The sequence below is a fragment of the Phalacrocorax carbo genome, chromosome 2, assembly GCF_963921805.1.
Source record: "Phalacrocorax carbo chromosome 2, bPhaCar2.1, whole genome shotgun sequence".
Lineage (NCBI taxonomy): Eukaryota > Metazoa > Chordata > Aves > Suliformes > Phalacrocoracidae > Phalacrocorax > Phalacrocorax carbo.
In genome coordinates, this window is record NC_087514.1 from 41,275,617 (window position 1) to 41,292,096 (window position 16,480).

The 16,480-nt window shown below is 38.8% G+C and overlaps 1 protein-coding gene across 3 annotated transcripts in view; it reads left to right on the forward strand.

The window, feature by feature from the left end:
• Positions 1 to 16,480, forward strand: part of CA8 (carbonic anhydrase 8) — a 63,390-nt gene that overhangs the window by 36,787 nt on the left and 10,123 nt on the right. The window contains exons 8-9 of one of the 3 annotated variants that reach the window (XM_064442659.1): positions 850 to 1,022; positions 1,710 to 4,186. In XM_064442659.1, the coding sequence (XP_064298729.1) occupies positions 850 to 984 (135 nt within the window). In that variant the 3' untranslated portion in view covers positions 985 to 1,022; positions 1,710 to 4,186. Of the gene's footprint in view, positions 1 to 849; positions 1,023 to 1,709; positions 4,187 to 13,193; positions 13,855 to 16,480 lie in introns of those variants that run through there. The other 2 variants (XM_064442658.1, XM_064442660.1) reach the window with 2 other exon arrangements.

Sequence of the window (16,480 nt, forward strand, 5' to 3'; positions counted from 1 at the left end):
TTAAAATAAATACCGGACTCTTAAAAACAGCACTGTTGAACAATAAGGTATAATGTTGCTGAGATGCATTGATTTTCTCAGTTTTTCATTACACAGAGCTTGGGGATGATACCAGGGATGGAGATGGAAGCTGCTCACATTCCTCCCTACACCGGATTAGATTTAGAAAAATCTGAAGAGAGTCTATAAGCTGGAAACATATTTATTTTGGACCAGTTGAAATGCTTTACATTTTTTGACTGTATTTGATTTTCTAAGTACACTTAGCACTTCTACAGAAATTTTGAAGTGGTGTTTGGTTTTGATGTGAAAAACCATGTTTTTCCATATAGAATGACAACAGACTTCCTCTAAAGCTGAGGGTCTGTTCAGAATTTTCCTGGTTTAGAAAATAATTTTTATTTAAATGAAGAACAATTTCAGGCAATAAATAAATCACTGGAAAAAATTCAGAACAACTTATAGTCAATGAAGTTATTCCTGAAGTGCACTTTGAAGAAGACCAGAATGATCACTCTCATGTCACATCTGTGAGGTGGATTGATAGGGTGTAATCTATAATGGTTAACAAGGTTATAGATCCCAAAAGAAGTTACGAAAAAGCAAAGGATAAGTCTGCCAAACCATGTGCATAAAAGTTCTTATTTTTCTCTATATGTTAAATATTTTGAGAGTGCTGACAACTATTTTAAAATGTTATTAATGGTGTATATTGGCCTTAGTATATGGTACCTGAACACTCCCAAGTTTCAAAGCTGCAGAAGTGGCCAGACAAGGCTGATTTTGGTCATTAGTCCTACAGTGAAGAACTTATCTCAGCTTCTTCATGTCTGTTTTTCTGCCTTTCAGATAGAGGAATTTCGTAGACTGAGGACACACGTTAAAGGTGCAGAACTTTTAGAGGGCAGTGATGGAATCCTAGGAGATAACTTCAGACCAACTCAGCCACTTAGTGATAGAGTCATCAGGGCTGCATTTCAGTAGCAGAAGAGGGAGAACAACAAAAATAAATCTTTATTCAGGTAAGTAAAAGCTTAGCAATAAAATCAAAACATTGGAATAATTTTCATAGGGGAGATTTGGCTAAAGCAGAAAACGCACCGAGTTCATTTCAGCTAATGTTATATTGTCATAATTGTAAATTTTGGCACTGTACTGTTTTATTTTCTCCTGTGGTATAATAGGCTGGTTACTATTAATTCTTTAGTGTCTGGAATAGTTTGGGTATTATGAGGTTCTTTAGTGGCTGGAATCTTAATATGTGATTTAGTGAATTGAAATATTTTATTTACTTCAGTAGGCAGTGGATCATGCAGAGTTAGATCCCACTTACTTGTAGCTTTAAATTTCTCCCACTGCAGTGAGCAACAACACAGTATGCCTAGGTTATGTGGTAGATTTCCCCACTTAATGAGGTTCACTGGCTGATTTCTTACTGTGTTTTTTGAAGACCAGTCATTGGTGAATCTTCCTAGTGTTATCTTTTAAAAACCAGGGTAGTAGTTCTGGAAGGAGTCCTTTAATTCTCAAAGACGACCTTCTTTTTATTTTTTTTGATCCTTTTTCCCTGCTTTACAGTGCTATTCTTTCCCTACAAGACTGAATCTTGGGCAAAATCAGTGCAGGCACAAGATGAAACTAATTAACTTACATCATGGGTAATTTTTCGTATTTCATTCATCAAAGTAGTTGTTTCTCCTTGTCCTCAGTGATCTTTTCAACCTTTGTTGCCTCACAGAATAAGAATTTAAGGATGACATTGGATTCGATGCGTAAGAGCTGATACACATGTGAACCTGAATTATCCCTGCTTCAGTTGTTAAAACCTCCCATGTCATGTTCCCCTAGCCTCTATCAGTTACAAGATAAATTTCCTCAATGCTCAACAGTTACTCCTACACCTCTTTATACTTAGTTAATCAATGTTTTACTGTAATGAAAAACCTTGTAATGAGTTTCTTAGAGAGTTGAAGAAAATTCGCTATCAAGACAACTAGTTACCTTGGAAGTAGCGAGTCAAGACACCAACATTTGTGGTTGATTTTGTAATGAAGTGGCCCTACCTTGATACAAATAGTAAGACAGCTAATCTGGGAAGTCTTCAAGCAAATAATGAATCTGTTCACTTGCTTACTTTAATAAGTACTACTACTTTTAACATAGTAAAGTTTTTCATCTACTATCCTATGGTAAACTTTATTTAAATAACAACAACAGTGGGTACTCTGCATTACTCTATTTTACTGGTAGAATCCATTATATAAAAGCATCTCTTTTTTCTGTCTGCACGTTTCTTCAAAGCCATATGTTTGTTGTTTCAAAGCATGCTGCTGAAAGGTGTTTGATACACACTTTTGGGTAAGGACATTTATTTGTACATTAAATTCTTGCCCTATCTAGGTCAATGGTGGAACAACTTAGTTCACTTCAGGCCCCGTTGTGGAATTAAGCCTCTTCAGAGCATGCTCTGGGTCCAGCCCCCAGCTTCATAGGAAGTTAACAAATGATCAGGCAGCCTAAAAGAGATTAATAATTCAGTGCTTCCAAAAATGGATCCGTTAAAACTGAGTGAGGAGATTATCTTTCCTCTTGCATGTGACAGAAATTATTAAATGGGCTGGGACAGTGGCCAGCAATTTTATGGTCCTTCCATATAGCATAAGCATTCAATACAGTGTATACATCTAAACATTTTTGAAGTAAGGGTTTATTTGTATTTTATAACCCTATTTTATATCCACATCTCAGAAATTAAACAAAGAAAGCAAAACATTGGTGCTTGTATTAGTATTGTTTTCTCGTTCCCATATTTAATTTTGGGCACATCCCTAAGCCCAATTCTCAATTACATGGTTCTCTGCAGCCACCAAATGTTGTCACTTTAATCTTGAAATGGATGTTTCAAATTCATCCTGTCTTCTGCATAAAAATTACTTGGGAAAATCATAGCAATATTAAAGTACAATTTTTCTCAGAGGGTGAATAAGGCCCTGAGGGCAGTGCAGGTAATTCAAGTCTGTAACAGTGAAATTACTTGACACGCTGAGTTTGAATTTTAAGCATGAAAGGGTTTCCTTTACAATGCTGGAATTGAAAAGTAAAAATTTCCCTTTTGCTTTCATGTTTGAAATTTTATTACATTTGTCAATACTTATAAAGATTTGTTTTAAATAATAAAATTTATCTTGGCCATGCTTCACAAAATGATCTGCAGTTTTAATTCCCAAATGATGGAATTTTTAATGTAAAATTATAGTCCTCACTGTAGGGCTATGCTAATTATGGACTCTCAAGCACTGAGAAAGAACTGTGACTCCTGGCATTGTGTAGCCTACAGAAGAAATGACACTTGGCTCTTTACACCTGATTGAATTATTTATCAGAAATTCATTTTTAGTCTTGGATGCATCAGTCCAAATAGCACTGAACCAATATATTCTTGCTATTGAGTTTGTCTCTAGGGAGCTGGAAACTAGATAGATGAAGCGTAAAAAGAAATCATGTGGCTTTGATCACCTTTCTTCTATGCAGAAAGGGAGAAAGGGAAGAAAACAATCATTCCTACTTTGTAGTGATGTCGTTGCACAGTTCTCTCCAGTAGGAAAGTGTTGAGGAACAGTAGTTCCTCACACAGACCTTGACATCCTCAGAAAAGACACCTTCCCTCGTTCATAGGAAAGATGTAATGGTCCTTAAGCTGGGTCTGCTGACATCAGCTGAATATTGCTATGAAGACTCAGTAGTAGATTGGGGTATAAGAGTTTGCAGGGTGGCATCTACATAGTGATCTAAGGGGAGCATTTATTCCTTTCAAAGAAGAGATTATCTTTTGTTTTAAAGCTCTGGTATGTCTTCAATATTACGATTACAAGCACACTGGTGGACTTCTTTTCTGACGTGATGCCCCTCTGTCAAGGCTGCTGGAACACCTGTCAGTGGAGTTTTCAATATTTTCTTTTATTCCAAGCCAGTGTCGTGCAGCCACTTGAAGAACCTTGAGGAACATTAGTTTTCCATGACCTCACCCCTCAGTCAGGGAAAGAAAGAGACAAATGTTTCCATAAGCGTTGTATACACAGGAGTAGAAAGAGGTTGCTTGAAAGGTCTCATCAGTTTTAACTGCATGAGAATGCAAGCTCTATGCATGCAATGCTGACAAATCTTCAGGATGTCTGCTCTTCAGCCTTGATTGAAACCTTGACAGAACTGAGCCCTTTGTGGCTTTTGATCAAATGGCATATGTTGATCTTTGATGCAATTTGTGGTAGTTTGTCAAACTGAAGGCAGAGGTGACATGATACATCATGGTGTGTAATCTCAGGTAAAAAACTTTTTTTTTTTTAAAATGTTTCTCCATCATGGGAAATCCCAGATCTCTAAATACCTGCCTTCAGTTCTAGAACAAAGTTTGGCTAGTCTCTAAAGGGAGCCTTTGAGAGGACAAAACATGTACAACTTTGTAGCTTTGCTGCTTTCTGTAACGTAGAATAAATTTTCTATCTAGTTGGCCTCTTTTGACTCTGCTTTTCTCCTAAAGATGCATCTCTCTCCTATAACCTGGGGTTAATGAGTCTTTGGACTCTGTTATGTGTGTGTTTTTTAAATACATCCCTCAGAGAACAGCCTTTACATCCTTTCTCCTGCAGTTGCCAAAGTTTTCACATTTCTTTTGAAAAAGCTGTATTTTTTCTTATTTCTAACCTCATGAGGTCATATCCAGTAGTGATAGAACTGGTCAGGTGTTAAGGAATTTGGAGGGAAAGCTCAGTACAGATTCGCTTTCAGACATGGATGGTGAAAAAATTGAGTTCAGTTTTGGACAGTGAAGAACAATAGAATCACAGAATAGTTGTTGTTGGAAGGTACCTCTGGAGATCTACTAGTCCAATCCTCTTCTCAAAGTAGCGTTAACTACAGCGGGTTGCTCAGGGCCATGTCCAGCTGGGTTTTGAATATCGTAAGGATGAAGACTCCACAACCTCTTTGAGCAACCTGTACCTGTGTTTGACCACCTTTGCAGGGGAAAAGATTTTTCTTAATTATAAATGAAATTTCATGCATTTAAATTTGTACCATTGCCTCTTGTCCTTCCACTGGATACCACTGAAGAGTCTGGTACCATCTTCTGTACTTGTTCCTGTAAAGTATTCATACATATTGATAAGATCCCTCTTGAAACATCTCTTCTTGAGGCTGAACAGTCCCTGCTCTCAGCCTATCCTTCTATGACAGGTGCTTCAATCCCTTGTCTTTGTGACCTGTTGCTGGACTCATACCAGTATGTCCATGTTTGTTTTGAACTGGGAAACCCAGAACTGGACCCAGTGCTCCAGATGTTTCATCAGTGCTGAGTAGGAGTGAAGGATCTTCTCCCTCCACCTTCTGGCAATCCTTTTCCCAGCCCAGGAGGCCCTTGGCCTACTTTGTTGCATAGGTGCATTATTAGCTGATGTTCAACTTGTTTACCAGGATGTCCAGATCCTTTTCTGAAAGAAAAGAGAAAAAGAATGACATTGTGACTTCCTTGGTGTTAACCACTAGTTTTTTTGATACTTCATACTTGACTCAGAGCCCTTCCTATGGGCACCAGGGTTTTTCTTGATAGTCTCAGGTGATCTTGGAAAAAGATTTGTAATTCTTCTTGTTATACAGCAAAGCTTAACAATGGGGACATCAAATGCTACCACTCTTAGAAATCAAATAAGAAAAACCTTAAATCTTCCATTTTATTAAAGGCTAGTTTTTTGGTAATTTCAGTCCTGACTCACTATTTTTAAACATGTGAATTGTGATTATACCAGCAGGCTATATTTTATTATGGGGCTTGCCGCCTTGCCTAATGGATAAGTTCTTTTTCAGTAGTGTATTCTTCACTGAAGACAGGATCATTTGTGGTTTCTAATGGATTTATTACCCTCTCTTTAATCCTTGTTGCTTTACATGTAATTGATTTGATAGACACGCCTTTCTCCTCTATTACATCAGTGGAACAGCTTTATCTGTGAATGAGCAAGATGTCTGATTTCAAACACTAGAATATCAACTTGAATTGGTAATAATACTGAATTAGTATAGCATGCCTACGTGTCTTCATCCCTTTATAAATCAGAGTGTAGAAGCATGATTCCATGCGTAGGATAGTTAAATGGCATTGCTCTCATTTACTAAGAAGAGGTTGTAGTGGTTCAGCCCCAGTCGGCAACTAAACACCATGCAGCTGCTCGCTCACTCCCCTCACCCCTGTGGGTTGGGGGAGAGAATCGGAAGAGCAAAAGCAAAAGGAAAAAAAACTTGTGGGTTGGGGGAGAGAATCGGAAGAGCAAAAGCAAAAGGAAAAAAAACTTGTGGGTTGAGATAAAAACGGTTTAATAATTACAATAAAATAATAGTGTTAATAATGATTATTATAGCAATAACAATAATTATAATATAATAAAAAGGAAAAGGAAAAAAGGAAAAAAAAAAAAAAAAACAGAAACAGAAACGATACAACTGCTCACCACCTGCTGACCGATGCTGCCTGTCCCCGAGCCGCGATTGCTGCCTCCCTTCCCCCGCCAGCTCCTCCCAGTTAACATACTGGGCATGACATTACATGATATGGAATATCCCTTTGGCCAGTTTGAATCCGCTCTCTTAGCTGTGCCCCCTCCCCTCCCGGCTTCTTGTGCACCCAGCAGAGCACGGGAAGCTGGAAAAGTCCTTGACTAGTATCAGCCCTACCCAGCAACAACTAAAACATCGGTGTGTTATCAACATTGTTTTCATATTAAGTCCAAAGCACAGCACTACGCCAGCTGCAGTGAAGAAAATTAACTCTATCCCAGCTAAAACCATGACAGAGGTTAAATAAGTGCCTGGTACAGAAGTCATTGAAATCAATGAGATTCTTTTAATATAGGATAGTAAGACCTTGTTCTAAAAAATAACTTGCTGAAGTTATATTGAAGGAGTATTTTCTTTTGAAAGTGATAAGCTTACATTTACTTTCCACTGAGCATAACAAACAAACTAAAGAATTTGGTCTTCAATGTGTTGTCTCAAAAGTGTGCATCCCAGACACAACTTAATCTATTTACTATAATAGTTACACGTTAATAATAATATGTTTAATCTATATATATACACTCCATCTACCTATCTACATTACTCCAGTTCTCCTGAGAATTTCTTTTGTGACTGATTCAGAAATTCCTGACAAATCATCTATTTTTATATACACAAATGCATGTATACATTCAGACATACACATACATCTTTGGTAGACCTCAGATTGTCAATAGCTGTAAGTTTGTCCATTGTCCTGTAAATTATGATAACAGAAATTAATTTAGATTAAACTCCATCCTTATTATAATTACCATTTTCCTAGCTGTACATTCAAGATTAGAGGTAAAAAAATAAATGACATCATTAAAATATCAAGGTTGTGCTAGGCCTGAGGAACAGGAAGGAATAATTTAGGGTGGGAGGAACAGCGACTGCATACCTGATACTGCAGAGACTGTCTGCATGATATTGAGAGGTCTGTGCAGACAAGCAGAAGTTGGCACAGCATTAGTTTCACAGTAAGGAGAGAGAGCAATGTGGTGACTGTATCCTGTGTGTTTAGTGAGTGGGTAGTGCAAATTACTTGCTTTCGAAGCTGCTGAGCCGCATAGTTCTGCTGTCACAAGAGCATTAAACAGGGGATCAGTGATGCCAGTGGGACTGAGCTAGTGCTAAACAGGTAGTGGTACACTCGCCCCTTCGTGGCACTGCACATTGTATGGTAACAGTAGATTACAGAATATGAAAGGGCATTCAAATACAGAGTGAGCTGTGGAGCTGCGCCTTGCCTTTGAGAAATGGAGGTAAGAGTGGCATGGTGCTATGGTCTGTATTTCTTTGCCTAAGCAGATCTCAGTGAACTTTGCATTTGAATGGAGGTTTAAATTACCAATCAATATTTGTCTTTACTCTCAGTTTACTAGTAGCCTTTGTAGTTCCTGAAGTTCACAAACAAGTTGTTCCGCGGAAGTTCCAACACTTGGGGATTTTACGCTTTCCAGTTGTGTAGACCCAGAGCTGGAGTGATCTTTCAGCAGCCATGCATCATTAGACTACTCTGACCATTCTTCTCTTTTTCCTGGTTTAAAAAAAAAAGAACACAAAGATTATCAACGCTAGTTCTTTAGAAATACAAACACCAACTTCCTGGATTTGATGAAATACGAGTCTTTATGCTGCTTCTCAGCAAGTGATTTTTCATCGGTCATTGTGTGTCTCCATGAATTTAGGTTTTGTGCTTAAAATGTGGTTGGTTTAATTGTTAAGTTTCAGTCTTTGAAAGAAACTCAACTTTATGTTGTCAACAAAACCAACTGTTGTTCTCCTGTTTTTAAGAGCTTATGTATAGTGCTTAACGCTCTGCTGCCACTTCAGAGTACTTGAGAATGTGCTTACATTTGAGTGCGTGACTGTAGAACAGAGGGACAAAGACCTTTGGCTTGTGAGCCACACACCATAATCGGAGACCTACTGGAAACATACCAAAACTTTTGGAGTGTTCAGAGGACCAAGAGCTTCAGGAATGGCTGAAAGATGGTGCCTTTTCAGGTTGCTTCTCAATGCTCTGTTGTAATAGCAGGGAATGGGGTATGCACTGAGATTGGAAATGAACCCTGTAATTTCAGCCTGACTTGTTTTCCCATGGCTGATGATTCAAATTAGTGAGTAGCAAACCACTTTTGTTGCTCGTGTGACATACCACTGTCACTGACTGCCACTGTTTAGGGATTTGGTAGCCACAGGCAGCCCAAGAGTCATAGGCTGGCCACTGCTGTAGTAGGAGTTTGTTGTGTCCAGGCCAGAGCATCACTATAGGGAGTGGTCAAGCCCTAAATGAGGAAGAAAACCATTTTGAGTTCTGTTTCTAAAATGAGTACCATATTGGAATTGTCCTTATTCAATCCTTTACTGAGCTCTTAGAAATACACAAATATTGGTGGAGGAATGGAAGACAGCTGAAATCCCTTAGCGTGTAAAGAAGCAGCAAAGAAGAAACAAAATACTGTGCTTTCTTTTCAAAGCTAAAAAATCATAAGGTAGCCTAGGAATCAGACCCCTTCTTATGCTTCAAATAAGGTACGTCATGCTGACAAGGGCTCCTGAATTTCTTGATCTGTGACTCTATCAGCATCACACATTCTTTGCTAGCTACAATGCACTTTTGTCATCAGCTTTTTTATGAAAAGCATTTTGAGGGTATAATTTCCAGCTGCCTTACCATAAACCATGTATGGTTTGTACGCTGCTACTTGGGAAGTGATAATGTAGCCAGGAGTGCCTGTCATAAAAAACATGCTCACAGCATGTATATTGGCAATTTCAACACAAAAGCTGGAGTCTGAATACACACTGAAACTCTGCCATGTTATTTTCATTTACTGGGAAAATGCTGCAAATTTGTGGTGAGGCAAAATGGTAGGAAGCTTAAATCAACTTTGATAAAATTACACCTGTTTTTAAAAATATAGACTCCAGATTAGTACATGTGAAATACAGTAATGTAACAGCTCTCAAATGTCAAGGATATTAGAAAGGCATACAGGTACATGTGTTGGACCACAGGCAGAGAAGAAAGCCTACAATATGCATTTCTCCTTCAGCAACGTTACATATGTTAGGCAGTAGGAGTGCACTCCGTTTTACCCAGATGAAATCACACGGGGAGTTTTAAGCAGAACATCATTACTCCATTGAAACTGAAGATCCAGGTAGTCACAGGTCCTTACTCTTATTGGAATTTGTAATTCTAATTATTTCATCTAGATGAAAACAATGTAATCGAAGTATGCAAACAAACTCTTCCTAAGCAGACAGCAATGTTTTGAAAACAAATAGCAAACAAAACCGACCAAGTTATTTGGGTTACTGAAAATGTTTTTGCAACTGGTAATTTTCACTCAAGGAAGAGAATGCCAGCAGTGATTGTTGTTAGCAACGTTTTATGACTAACACCACAGTTTATGACAGAGCAGTGCTACAAAGCAAAACTTACTGTAATTTTTAAAAGATATTTATGCATCCCCAGAGCTCAAGGGAAACAAAGGTGCGCTTTAGTTAGCTAGACGTTGTTAAATGCCCACAGAACTAAATGTAGACTCAATAAATTGTGACCTTTTCATGGAAGGAATGCAAAGTGTTTCAGGAAAGATAAGGATTCATAAGGTAGTTCTTTTTTCTGAGACACTCTGAATCCATGCCTGACCATACTTTCAGGTGCTGTTTTTAGGAAGGTATAGGATGATGGTAATGTGTAGTTAGTGTTAAAGTGGTTTTTGCCTTTGATATTTTTTAAACTCTTAAACTTTTTGGTTTAACCTAGTGTTAAGGAGGAGAAGGCAAGATGCTTCTGAAAAGAAAAAAATCGAGATGTTGTGTGAGACAATAATGGTAAGGAATATGGTAAGAGAAAAGAGGTGGAAAAGCTCTTCAGAAAGCAGATTGACTACTTTTAAGTAGCTAAAGAAAGCTTTTGATCTTGTGTAGTGGTCTTGACTTAAGGCTGCTGCCGTGGAGTATCTTATTTCCTCCCTATCAGATGGAAAGTCATATTATCGTGGCCATCCTATTTCATATCTCCATAGTCTATTTATTTGCACTTTCTCAACACTTTTGGAAGGCTTTGAAAAATAATCCTTTTCACTGAAGTTTTCTTATATCTTCTCTTTTAAGTATGTTCTGTCTATTACTATGGGAACATTTGGACCTTTGGTTCTTAAAAATATACCAGCTTGCACCTATCTTTGCTCATGCTGCTGCTCCTTGTTTCTGAGATAAAGTTACAGACTTGCATTTATCCCAGTTTTGTACAAAAAAATTTATTCTCCCTGAGGAATCAAAGTACACAAAGTTGTTATATGAAAGAATTAAAAATAAGTATTCTTGGAAACATAATGATTGTTTTACATTGTGAGGATAATTTCTGAATTTTGATTGACCCTGTTAATATTTCCTTTTTTTTAAACCATGGGTGTTGTGATAGTAGGTCTCATCTTTCCCAGGTATTTACACTTTATGGCATTGATCCTGAAAGCTTGTCTTTGGGAATGGTTGCCTGATCTGTAGAGGACGCCACCAGAAGCTGTTGGACTCTGTGTGTATATATAGGACTCAACCCAAGCAAAGGAATTTTCAGAGGCAGAAATATAATGTATAAACAAGCAAGGCATCTAGACAATTTTCTGATTAAAATACACATGCCCATTTGTGCAATTTTAGCTCAATTATTACATTTCCAAAAACTTTCCAGAAGAGTAAGAGAAGCAGGTATCTACATAAACCTTTAGCCTGCAGTGTGTTGCTTGACCACATACATTATGGAACAGTGCTATTAATTTAGCATGGTAGAAAAATTACTCTTAAACAGGAATAAAGGGTGAACATGGATACCAACACTACCAATATATACAATCAGTCTTTTGTCAGACAATATGTTAAGTATTTCTATAACAAACACAACTGAAATCTTCAGACTGGCTCATAATTAGGCTCCTTTCCAAAAGTAATCCATTTATACAATAGCTGCCAAATCCCAGTTCAACTTAATTTCACTGACTTTGATTTTTGGACCAAAAGCATTAAGCTTGAACTAGTGAAAAATGTACAAAATGTGCATTCAATTAAGGAGTAATTAGATACTCAATCACCCTTACATCACACTAGGGATTATCCAAGAAAGAAGAGAGATACTACTCACTGCAGTGTATAAAACAGTTTTGTTAATTAGTTTAGCACTAATTGAGATTGAGAAAGTGTCACTGTGTCACAATGTTAGTTTGCTTATTTGGAAACTTAAGATCACAAAGTTTTGGGTCTCTTTTGAGCTTACTCACTCAGATTTTTCAGTCTAATTCCCAGATCCAGTATCTTCCGTCCACACGAGGAACCTTTCTGTTCACTTCAGGGAGGCGCTTGCATCCTCATACCCATAACCCACTGAAAAACGTGCCAAGAGTTTTTTCCAGAGACAGAGAATAAATTATTATTATTACATGGTGGGTTTTTTTGTGTTATACCTTCATACCAAACCCCAGGTAGAACTGGGAATGCTCTGTCCTATTACAAAGTGTAACTGTGGCTGAAACCAGCTGCTCTGTAACTAAGACGTGCTGCTCTGTGAAGAGCTTACACCCTCCCTTAGAAGACAGCTGGTAGAAAGTTCTTCAAGTTGACCATCAAATGGTCCTGCTGCCAGACACCTTAATTTTGGGGGGTATTGGATGATAACCAGGGAGCACATGGAAATCATGGCACAGATTGTCTCGTGGGTAGACACTGACTTCTTAGCAGTGCTGCTCGTGACTGACAGCCTCTAAACTCCCTTCCTTTTTAAGAAAAAGAGTGGGAACTCTCTAGAGGTGTGTTGACCCTGCAAGCAGTTGTAGGACTGGGTGACCATTTGCACCCAAGCACCTGCGGATTTTTTGTGTGTATGTACTGAGCTATAGTTGGCACTAAAATAACCTCAGGAAAAAGTGAGATTATTAGTACCTCAGAATGAAATGATTTGGCATTCTCATACCTACTGCTTCTGAACTGAGAGCACTGGGGCAACCTGAGCAGCTGATTTCCTAAGGTTGTGCTGAAGCACATGAACGTGTGTTTGCAGGAAACTAAGTATTGATTTTTCTCTGCTGCTAATGAATAAGAGTATTACTGCTATTAGGAGGGACAATTTGGGTGATTGCTTTCTATCTCCTGAGCCCACCTGACTCCCATGAGAGTTGCATACTCAGCACTTCACTTGGTAGGGTCCCTAAAATGGCAAACAGTAAAAAATTCTCTGTGACTAGTATGTTTTCCTTTCTAGTTTACTGCCATGCTCTGCACATTAAAATCAGTTACCTGATTATTTCAGAAAGCCAATTGGAAAGCCTTGTTTTAAGTTAATAATTTTACTGCTGCATTTAACTTTGCATTTTTATTGCCATTTCCTCCATTGCTAGTAAATCTTCCAGCACTGGCTTTACCCTGAAAGAGAAGAATCAGGACCATTATGTCACTGAAGTATATACCCTGAAACTGCCCCCACCTGCTGTCATGAAATCCCTGTTTTTAGTTTTCCCTGTCTCCCTGGCTGGACATAAAGTCTTTCAGACCCACTACGGAGGAATTTCAGTAACATAATTGTTCCATTCTCTTTTCAGAGGGGGGAAGACAATGCTCCCACAGTGCCCTCGGATGACAAATGGAAACTTCTGAAGCTGCTGCTTCAGTTGAACCACAAAGCCTGTATTGTTTGTCTTCATCTAATTCAGCCTTGATAGACAGCTTTGACAGTTGGTCTGTCCGCAGAGTCCAGTGAGATTCTGGGAATGGGGCTGTACATTAAAAGAAGAAAACACATTAAATCTTCCAGTTCACACTGTTAACTATTTTTAAATGGTAATTATCATTGCTTAGATAATTTCCTTGCCATAGCATTCAATAGTGGTCTGTGGTCCAAATAGTACTAGTTTTAAGCTTGATATTAATGTTAATATGCAGAAAATCTTATTATTGTTTTGAAAGTTAGATTTAATTTTATTCTGTATCATCTCTTGTGCCATCAGTAACCATCTTTTCTGTAGAGGGGTGGTGCATTCTGTAAAGCTAAGAAAAACATTGCTTGTTCAGAGAAAGTACTATACAGATTCAGAATTATTTTTTGGGGCAGAAAGGAATGCTTCTCTGCTAAACCTATGCACTTACCATGGTTAATCTGAATAAAGCTGAATGACTTTGCGTTACTAGGAAACTTACTGAAATAAAGGACCATTTTGAAATAAGGAAAATTAACCTATGTAACAATAAACAGAATCATCTGGATTATTTTCTACTTGGTCAGTCATGGAACTTTGCAAAGAAATGTTCGATTCAGGCAGAAAATGATCATTCTTTGTTCTCCTGTGAATTATGGCAGTTCTGTTTGCTTCTGTACATTACTGAGGTTGGTGGTCTGGGGACCTGCTCTGCGTGTCCTGAGCTCACCACACAGCATGGGGATTGCCATGCTGGGCCACACATGACACATCTGACTGAACAGATGATAGAACAGTAGTCGAAGCCAGCTAGTCATAGCTTCTGATTCCTGCAAAACACCAAGATATGAAGGACAGAGTCAATAATGTGGTGGGAAGTAGCTTTGATTCCCATAGCTATTGATGAGGTCCAGTTTACTAGCATGAGGAGGGCAGTTTTATGCAGATACTGCTGATTGCTTCATGTGTTCATAAGTGTGTGTACTGCAGAAATGTGCTTCGTTTCGAGAGCCACACAGCTGCCCTTGACAGCGCATATTGCAGTATATGCATAGAAAATATACAGCAAGCAGCCCACCATGAAGTCATCTGTTTATTTTGGGCTAAGCAGAGTAGCAATTGGCAAATGCCTCCTTGGGCCTTTAGAAACTTTTATTTCTTAGGATGATGTTTAAGGAAGTCCCTCTCCACCTTCTACCCAAATCTAATGAAGTATAACCCCATTATCTAGTCAAGGAGTTCAAGATTTCAGTGCTGGCCAAAACCACACATTCCATCTGCAATGTCCCCAGCACTTCCGTAATATCCATGCAGCAGCTTCACCGGCTGCTGTCCCTCTACCTTCAGCAATGATTCCCCAGGCAGCTTCAGCCACAGCCCAACCCCAACACGCTGGTCACCAGAGCCTGGCCTCCCACGGGTCCGCATCTTGCCATGGGCAGGGAGGAGTCTTCATAAAGTCTGCTGCAATGGCTGGCAACGGCTAGGTGTTTGACAGGAGCCGGATAATTTGTCCTAGTTGTCAGGTTTGGTACTAAAATCCTGGGCGGGGGGGGGAAAACCCAAACCCAAAACAAAGCCCTGTGAGGTGGAATTCAACTGGTTTCCACCAGTTGAAGACCTATTTCTATTTCCTTGCACCCAGCAATGAATGAACCCTCCAAAAGTGGAGTGAACTATATTCTGAAGCTGGCAATTCCCAGGTTATATGCACAGTTCATTTGGAAGATCTTTTCCCTTTGCACACAACATATTATTAACTACTGAGTGTTAACTGAGAGGAACTCTAGTATTAATATGGCAAATATTGACATTATGATGAAATCTGAACTAGATTTATTCTCTAAATAAATGTGTTCCTTAGAGCTGGTTGATATTATTCTGGCTGTGAAATACAGATACATTTGCAAAGCAAATGATGTAATGTCTCCACCAAAAAATTGAAGTCCATTATTTCCCTTTCCTGTGCTCCCTTCCTGTGTTTGCTGTTCTTTCTTGCATTGCCTTGTGCAGTGAACTTCTAGTCATATAAATACTGCTACTGAGGAATTGAGGTTAGAAAATTTGTCTCAACATTTGTCAGACTTTTTTCTAGGCTTGGCTTTGAAAGAAAAAAAAACAACCCACTATTAAAAATATTTATAACTGTATTTTGTCTTTAGAAGCAGATCTAATCATAACAACAAATTCATTCATGAAACACACCCGTGCTAATTACAGATTGGTCAACCCACATTCATGGTATGTTGGAAAAAGTTAAATTAGTCTTTCTGGTTTCGGTAGGAATCTGCAGGGAGGAATTTGCAGGAAGGGCTCTCTGTGTATTACTTCAGTTATGCTGCACTCATGAGAGGTTTTATTGAGTGTGGCGAGGCTCTGCTACTCTCCAGTTGGAATTCCGTATGCCTGCCTTTGAATTAACATTTTTAAGAAATCATAAAAACTGATAAAGGTGGGTAGTGTAAGACCCTAAATTAATAATTTCCTCTTCAAGCCTACAGCCACTAAAATTCTTCTGAATCAGATTGCTATCTGCACTGGAAGTATATTTAAAGGTAAGTAATGCTCCACATTATTTTAAAGGTTTATTTGAAATGTGAATTAGAAGTTTCCAAGAGGTGTTGAGCAGTTACACACATGTTGATCAAGAAATTAATGACATAATAGTTAAAAGCAGCTATGTGTCTCATGAGGTAAAAACTGGCTCTGCAGCCCTCTAGTAAACTTTAGGAAGATATTGGGAATGAGAAGAAATCCAGCCCTTAGGAGAAGGCAGGTGAGTTGGGGCAGGATGTCTGCAGTTGATGACCTCCCTGCTGCAGGTGACACGTTCTTTGGGTTCCTCTGGAGTTTTCTGGATCTCCCAGGAAAGCTCAGAGGCTTTAAGCTCTTAGCTTGACTTCAGACTATGGTGCGATGTGCTTTGCATCCGGGGCTGTGATCCTGGGCTCCTGCCTGTTCAGATCAGAGGAGCCTCTTAGAGAGCACCGTGCCTCCCTAACGGCTGCCTTCTGCCCTAGCTCTCACAGGTCCTTTGCATGAACATCAAGGCTTAGGTGGAGCAATAATGAACACTAGGTCTGTTCCCAAAATACACCTGTGAGGTGACCAGGCATATATTGGTGTGGATTGAAGGATCAGCTTGATCCCAGACATTACAGTGCCAAGCATGGTATGGTAGCTGAGTATAGACA